The sequence below is a fragment of the Empidonax traillii genome, unplaced genomic scaffold (genome assembly GCF_003031625.1).
Source record: "Empidonax traillii isolate 1590-97213 ecotype Southwest subspecies unplaced genomic scaffold, ASM303162v1 scaffold3692:size13649, whole genome shotgun sequence".
In the NCBI taxonomy this organism is placed as follows: domain Eukaryota; kingdom Metazoa; phylum Chordata; class Aves; order Passeriformes; family Tyrannidae; genus Empidonax; species Empidonax traillii.
In genome coordinates, this window is record NW_020958885.1 from 5,770 (window position 1) to 13,649 (window position 7,880).

The 7,880-nt window shown below is 61.0% G+C and overlaps 2 protein-coding genes across 2 annotated transcripts; one reads left to right on the forward strand and one right to left on the reverse strand.

Annotated features, from left to right (window-relative positions):
- Positions 1-1,734: 1,734 nt before the first annotated feature.
- LOC114072666 lies at positions 1,735-2,946 on the reverse strand (the record flags this gene model as incomplete). The annotated part of the gene is made up of 3 exons (XM_027910538.1): positions 2,810-2,946; positions 2,337-2,600; positions 1,735-2,029 (listed from the first exon to the last, which is right to left on the reverse strand). Coding segments are annotated over exons 1-3 (611 nt in total), but the record flags the coding sequence as incomplete, so codon positions are not given.
- Positions 2,947-5,932: 2,986 nt separating this feature from the next.
- CD244 (CD244 molecule) lies at positions 5,933-7,872 on the forward strand (the record flags this gene model as incomplete). The annotated part of the gene is made up of 3 exons (XM_027910539.1): positions 5,933-6,014; positions 7,188-7,526; positions 7,609-7,872. Coding segments are annotated over exons 1-3 (685 nt in total), but the record flags the coding sequence as incomplete, so codon positions are not given.
- Between the last annotated feature and the right edge of the window lie 8 nt (positions 7,873-7,880).

The window sequence follows — 7,880 nt, forward strand, 5'->3', positions numbered from 1 at the left end:
TCTCCCCCCATCCCCATCTCCCCCCACCCATCACCCCTCCCCAGCCACCCCCCAGCAGCTCCTTGGCCTAATCCTGCTCTGGGGGGAGGGGATGGGGATGACACAATCTGCTCTCCAGCCCCCCAGGCGGTGCCCGAGGGCTGAGCTGGCTCTCCCAGAAATAATCCTGTCCCATCCCCTGCTGCTCCAGGAGGGGGGATTCCTTGTGATGCCTCTCCTCTGGGTGCTGCTGCCCCATCTCCTCAAATCCTGCTGCTCCCTGCTCGGAGAATCCCACAATCCCTGAGGTTGGAAAAGCCCTCCCAGCCCATCCCTGTGTCATTCCAGGGCCGCTCCAGCCCCTCTCTTCCCCCCATCCCCACCCCCGGCGCCGCCAACAACGACAATCGCGGGGGTTGTTGTTGCCTTTGAATATTTATTTCCCCTCTCACACTTAATTCCTGCAGCTCCTAACGAGCCTTGTAGTTGTGTGTGTTTGTTTTTGCCTCCCGGGCTCTCTGGGCTCGGACAGAGGTGCTAATAAAGGCGACATCTGTCACCGGGGATTAGATGGGGATCTTGTTAACACGTTGTTCCCTCTAAATAAATAATTGTTTCCCCCCCAAACCGACATTTAATTATTAAAGCAAACACAGACGCGGGCCCCACGTGGGGGTGAGGGGCGAGGGGAACCCCGGAGAGGCAGGAGCATCCCCAGGGAGCCATCCCAGCCCTTCCACGGGGGGGGGGCAAATCCCGTTCTCCCACTCTCCCAGGAGACCCTTGGCTCTGGCAACCCAAGGGATTGAATTCCTGGGATGATGGAGATGGACACAACAATCCCAGGCTGCTGGTGGGGAGGGATTGGGTTCCTGGGATGATGGAGATGGACACAGCAATCCCAGGCTGCTGGTGAGGAGGGATTGGGTTCCTGGGATGATGGAGATGGACACAGCAATCCCAGGCTGCTGGTGGGGAGGGATTGGGTTCCTGGGATGATGGAGATGGACACAGCAATCCCAGGCTGCTGGTGGGGAGGGATAGGGTTCCTGGGATGATGGAGGTGGACACAACAATCCCAGGCTGCCGGTGGGGAGGATTTGGCCTTGCTGGGGACAGGGAAAGCTGTCAGGGCTGGGTGGATTTGGGGGATCCTCCCCCTGAATCCCTCTGCAGGGCAGGGCTGGGAGTGGGTGCCGTGCTCCCCCCAAACTTTGGGAAGCTGTGGGACCCCTGCAGAGCCTGGGACGATGCTGAACACACCAGGCTGGGGACAATCCCTCTGGGATCACCACCTGGATCCATCCCAACCCCATCCCAGAGCACCCAGATTGGGAGCCCAGGGATGAGCTCGGGAATCCTGGCGAGGCAAAACCCTGGGCTGTCCTGGCAGGGCTCTCCTTCCTCCTCGTCCTCGTTTGCCCAGGCCTAATTCATAAATCAGCAGGCAGGAGTAATTTCCCCAGGAGAGCGTTTAGACGGGAGATTGAATGAGTAATTTACTGGGAACATTAAGACGGCACCGGATAACTTATTTATGAGAACTTTTTTGACAGATCTGCCACTCAATAATTTATGCTGTGCAGCATTTACTCAGGGTCACCAGTAAATAATTCACTTATTATAAACTAGGGGAGGTTTTATGGGACGCTCCCAGCACGTTTGGGGTCGGGAAAGGTGTCCCCCCAGGATCCCTGGGTTGTGCGTGGAGAGGGGGACATGCCAGGATGTGTTTGGGTCCTCCCAGGAGCTCACCGTTGCCATGGGGACCATCCCTGAGGGATGGCAGCCCTGGGGGACTCGGTCCCTGCTGACACCTTGTCCCTGGTCACCAGGTGGACGGCGACCAACAGCACCAGCAGCGGCCCCAGGACGGCGGCCACGAGGTACCCCTTCAGCTCACAGTAGTGTCTCCACCCCCCACAGGTTCCCAGCCCCCCTCCACCCGTGCCTGGCCTCGTGGGGTCTCCAGGACGTGGCTCTGTCAGCCCCGGGGGGGTCACGGTGCTCCCACCGTGTCCTGCTGCGTCACCGGGCCCGGAGGGGTCACCTGTGGGCACAGGGTGTGGTGTGACACAGGGCTAGAGGATGGTGGGGGGGGGCTGACCCCCCCACATTTGAGGGTGAAAAGGGGTGCTGGGACAGGGGTCAGTGGGTGCAGCTCCCCCTCAAACCCCCCCCCGGGATTTGGGAGCCAGCAGGGCTGGGTGCAGCGAGTGCAGCAGACACCGAAAGAGGAAGGGAAATTTCCCCACTGCCCACATGCCCACCCCGGGCTCTCCCACGTGGTCAAGGGGTGGGGGTGGTGGGGGAGGAAATTCCACGGGATGGAGCTCCCGCTCCAGCTTTGGACTCACCAGAAACCTGCAGAAAGTAGCGGAAGGTCTTTGGGGCCGTGGGGTGGGACAAGGTGTCCACGATCACCTCGTAGTCGCCGCTGTCCTCCTGCCTCAGCTGCAGGATCTCCAGGGAGAGGTTGGCGGGGTGGATGAGCAGCCGCCCACGGAAGGCAGGCAGGTAATCCACGGAGAACTTCTCCTCCCGGGGCTTGGCCTCGGCTATGTGGGTCCCGCGGGTCCTCCAGGTGACGCGGGCGATGTCCTCAACCACGGGACGCAGGGCTGGGAAGGACACGGAGTGTCCCCGCAGCCCCCACAGCACCGGGACACGCAGCCCTGCAAGGCACCGGGGGGTGGGGTGAGGCAGAGGGGGGTCTCCACCTCCTCCCCCACCAAAATCACCCCTAGGGAGGGTGGCTGGAGCTGCCAGGATGCCCCCAACCCACCTGCCCTGGCGTCACCCCCCCCCCCAGCCCCAGGAGCATCCTTACCCCCGGCTGCCACCAGCAAACAGCAGAGGAGCGTGACCCCGGCTCCGAGCATGTCCCCCTTCTCGCGTGGGGCTGCGTGGGTGCTGCAGCCCCCAACCCAGCGGGGCAGGACCCTCCCCGGGCCCCGGGAGCGGCGGCAGCGCTGCCAGAGGGGGGGATTGCCCAAGGCTGGCACCCGGGGAAGCACATGAATGCCCGCGGGCACAGGGAAGTGGTGACTTGGCGGTGGGACGGGCCTGGTGGAGGAAGCGGCCGTGGGTGGTGGATGCCGGGACAGGCAGGAGGGGGAAGGATCATCTCCTGCTTCCCTGGGATCCCCGTGCAGGTGATGGATAACCCCGTGGAGGGGGTGGGAGGCCGGGGGTGACGATCCAGCTGGAGGGGCAGGGGCAGAGCTGGAGTTGGGGGGGTCCTTCCCTGCTCATCCCATCAGAGCCAGCTGGGAACAGGCACTCGGCTGCACCCCCATCGACAGGTGGATTGTAGCTGGGAAGAGGCTCAGTGACTCCATAAGATGCTGCTTCCCCCTGGATGCAGCTCCATCCCGGTTTGCTGCTTCCCCAGGGGGATTTGGGAGTGGAGCGAGGGGGCTCAGCTCCCCTCGGGACGGGTTTTTGAGGGGGGGGGGCTGGGGGACCCCCAGGGTCGAGCCCAGCTGAGCGCGGTCTAATGCTGCCACCTCCCGGGCAGAGCCGCGCTCCGGTCTGCGAGAGGATCCGGCTTTAAAAAAAAATAAAATAAATAATTAAATATACTTGGAGCATCACCTGCCCCGCTCAGCCCCGTTCGGCTCCACCGCGTTCCCCGGGAAAGCTCATTCCAAAGCCATCCCGAGGCCCCACGGAGAGCATCTCTGTGGGCTCAGGACTCCCCCCACCTCCCCAACCCCAACCCCTCCTCGTCTGCTCATCTCGGGGGGGCCCAAATTTAGCCGGCAGGAGAATGAGGAAGAGCGGATGATGCGCTGAATAAAAACACCCTCTGCAATGCGGCGTCTTCCCTTCCCTTCCTCCTCGGCACGGTCCGTGAGACGTGGGAAATGTTTTCCTTTCCACTCACTCGCCTTTCCCCCCCCTCCCCGGGCAGAGCTTTTCCAGCCCCAGGAAGGTCCCCTTGATGTAAATTGTTCTCTACGTGTTGAATGGGGCCGCAGACAAAAGCTCTAATTAATCGGCTCAGCCCCCTTCTCCGGAGCCGACGTTTTTTTTTCCAGCCTCACAAAACGCCGCTTTTCCCTTCGTAGCCTTAATTAGTTTTTTTTTTTTTCTTTTTTTTTTGCTCCTCTGCCTGCGAGGGGGAGACGGAGGGGAGAGAGAAAAGGGGCTGGAGCGTCCCACGTCACTGCCGGGGCACCGCGTGGGGAGGGAGGGAGGGAAAGCCGTGGAGCTTCTCCAGCCGTCCAGGAGCCTTTTCCCTCACTGATGGGGTTGCAACCCCCCTGGGAGATGGAGCAGGGACCCCTCAGCACCCTCGGGGACGCACCTGGACTCTCCATCTCGCAGAAATCCCGCTCATCCCACCCCTCTCCTCTCCCAGTGCTTTTTTTCCAAGACTTTTTTTTTTTGGTTGGGAACTGCCCCCTCTTTTCCCACCCTCCCCCTAACAGAACCAGGGCCCTGCTCAGCGTGAACCCCCCCACCCCGATCCCCAACTCATCCCACACATCACTCAGCGCCCAGACACGGCTTTCCAAGCCATCAGCAGGATCGGGAATGGCTGGGAGCCAGCCGGGAATGGCAATGAGCTTACCATAAGGTGATTAGTGGCGCGGCTCCAAGAGCCGGGAGCAGACGGCGGGAGTGATCGGATTGAGGGACCGCTGACCCCGGCGCCTCTTTTGCTCTCTTCCAGCGGCATCCTGGATATCCCAGGAAAAAGCTGCCGGAGAAACCACCCTGGGGACGAGCTCCTGAATATTTATTTCCACCCGAGATTGCTCGAGGTGGTGTCTGGGTCAGATAAGGGAGCGACAGGAGCCGGTGCTGCTCGCAGATAACACAAGGCGATGCTCCTTCCGACGAGGATTTATTTACAGATCTGGAGCTGAGATATTCGGGAGAGGGAATAAATAAACCTCTGGTGCTTCTCCCCTCCCCCCCACCCCGCAGGGAGCGGTTTGGGAAGTGTTTTTAGTTCCTCTTCCTCTTGTATCCTCCACCTCCACTCACCTTTCCCTGATGGCTTCCTCAGCTTGGCACCTCCTGCGTTATTTTCTCCCAATATTTATTTGTTTCTCCAAGGCTGGTAGAAAGGAAATTCCATTTTCCAAAGGCAGAGGAAGCTCTGAGGAAGCTCTCACTCCCCACCCTCCCCCCTTTTGCTTCCCACAACAAGGCAAACCCTCGCAAGCAGAGAACATTTTCCTAGAAATACAAAGTTTCCTTAAAAAAAACCACAACAAAACCCACATTTTTTTACAATAACCCGTTGGTAACGGCCCCATTTAAGTGACGCTGAGGCTTTTTGACCCCCAAAATGCTCCCACGCTTACCTTGGGCTCAGCAGAGGGAGCAGATGAGGAGAAGAACAACCTGTTCTGTCCTGTGGAAAGGTGGAGATGCGGAGGGAGATGAAAGCAGGATCAGCCTGGTTGAGCATCCACTGCCCCCACATCTGCTGGGAGACCCCCAGCCGGGCTCCCCAGCTCCCCGACCCCACAGCACGGGGGTGGGGGGAGGTCTTTGGGCTGGATTCTGCTCCCCACGGGCTCGATCCTGCCGCTGGGGAGGGTCTGAGGTCACCGAGATCCCAAACCGCGCCTGGAGCGGCTTCTCCTCCTCAAAGGGAAAGTAAAACCCCCCAAACCCGCCCCTCCTCGGGTCAGTAAAATTAATTTCCTCGGGGGTTTGGGGGTTGCTCGACCCCGAGCCCGACTCGTCCTTCCCCCCCCCCCCCCCACCTCACTGGGTACCCGGGCACCCACCCAGCACCCACCCCGAAGGAGGGGCGGCCCGAGGGTCACGCAGGGCTGAGATCACGAGGAGGAGGAGGAGGAGGAGGAGGAGGAGGAGGAGGAGGAGGAGGGAGCGAAGGCAGCAGAGGAAGTTTCCACCAGGCACTCGCCGGAGGGGGTTTTGCACCTCCGGGACCTTGTGCGGGGGGTGGGTGGGGGGTCGCTCCGAGATGCTCCGGCTCGGGGGTCCCCGGTGCCCCCCGGCGCTGCTGCTGGTGCTGATGCTGGTGGTGGTCGTGGCCAGCGGTCGAGGTGAGGAGGGGGCACACCCTGGGGGTCCCTGGGGAGGTGGGGAGGGGCTAGGTGGGTTTTGGGGGGGGGGGGGGGGTTTCCTCACTTCTCTGCCCAGGGCAGGTCGATCCGGGCCGGTTCTCCCACGGGTGAGTGGGTGTGTGTGTGTGGGGGACACAGTTCCCCTTCCTGGGCAGCGTTTTGGACACGGGGTTTGTCCGAAAGTGGCCACTTCCCGACAGGGCCATGCCCGTGGCCGTGACCTTTCCTGCCCCCAAAAACCGCGGCTTTCTGAGGTCAAATCCCTCTGCTGGACAAACGCGGCAACTTTTCCCCCCGTGCTTTCAGGGGAACTGGATTTTAGGAGAAGGTTCTTCCCCCAGAGGGTGGTTTGGGCACTGAACAGGCTCCCCAGGGCAGTGGGCACAGCCCCGAGGCTGCCAGAGCTGGGCAGGGTGGGATCCTCGGGGTGGCTCTTCAGGGCCAGGGGTTGGACTGGGTTGTGGGTCCCTTCCAACTCAGGCTGTTCCACGATTCCAAACTCACTCAGCCCCTCTCCCACCTGCCCAACAACATCAGAGCAGCAACTAAGAGCTGATCCTTTGCGTTCTGCAGGAAATATTTAGGAGCTGGAGCGGTGGGAAGGGCCCCTTTTGAAAGTTCCAGGAGATAATTAGTCCCATTTTCCCGAGGGGAGGATTTTGGTGCCTTTTCTCCCTCCAGCTTTTTGTATTCCCTGGATCTGCCGAGCCCAGAGGGTGCCCTGGACCTGTGAGGCTTTGCGAAGACCAGGTTCAGCTCAGGGTGCCCCCCCCCCCCGTGTCCCCCCCAAAACCACCCTGACCACACGGAGCTCCAGGAAGTGGCCTCGGCCCCCCGGATGTTCCCAGGGTTTGGGGGGGCTGTTTTTTGTCACCTCCCCCCTTCGACATCCGGGGCAAGCACAGAAAAGAAGGGGGGAGGGAGGGGGAAAAGGTCCAGAGGGCAAAATTCCCCCCCAAAGTGGGAGTAGGGGGGACATGGAATCTTTGGGGTGGGTGGGTGAGGGATTGTGCTGGGGGTCTGGAGCACGAGTGGACTCCAGCAGTGACTCTGCCCCCCACCCCCTCCCTGCAGCCACAGGGCATCTCCTGGGGTCACAATCTCACCCGGGGTCACAATCTCACCCGGGGTTCATCCCACTCTCTGCTTTAGGAGCTCAGGAGTGCCTGGAAAGGGCTGTGTCCACCTCTGGAGAGCTGGAGCTGCTGCCAGAGAGGGGGGAACATTTTCCACCTTTTCCACGGGAGTGGAAATCGGTGGAGTGGAAAGTGAGGAGGGGGGAAGGGAAATGGAAACGCATCCTGACAGCCTGGAAGGACGGGCGTGTCTCCTACACCGGCGGTTCTTTCCCTGGGGGAGTTGTTTTCCAGCCAGAAACCCTCTCCCTGAGGATCTCCCCGGTTAGGGAGGAAGATAAGGGGGTTTATAAGGTCGAGTTTGAGGATCCATCAGGAATTGTGACCCATCTGTCCTTCTGTGTGTCGGTGTGGGGTGAGTAGATGCATCCTCATCCCTCCCCATCCCTCTGTCCTTGTGTGCCCCCTGTCCCTTCTCACCCTGTCTGATCCCACAGATCCCATTCCCTGGGCGGATCTGCAGGCACAGACCCTTCCCTGGGAGCAGGGCTGGTGCAACATCTCCCTGTCCTGCAGCGTTCCCGCTCCTGGAAATGTTTCCTACGTCTGGAAGTGCAGTGGGGACCCCCCCGGAGCCCTGGGGCACCCCCAGCCCCGGCTGTTCCTGCAGGTGCCTGTAGATGGTGGTGCCACCATCTGCCTCTGCAATGTCAGCAACCCCGTGAGCTGGAGCTCGGCCAGCGCTGACATCGTGGCTCTCTGTCGTCAA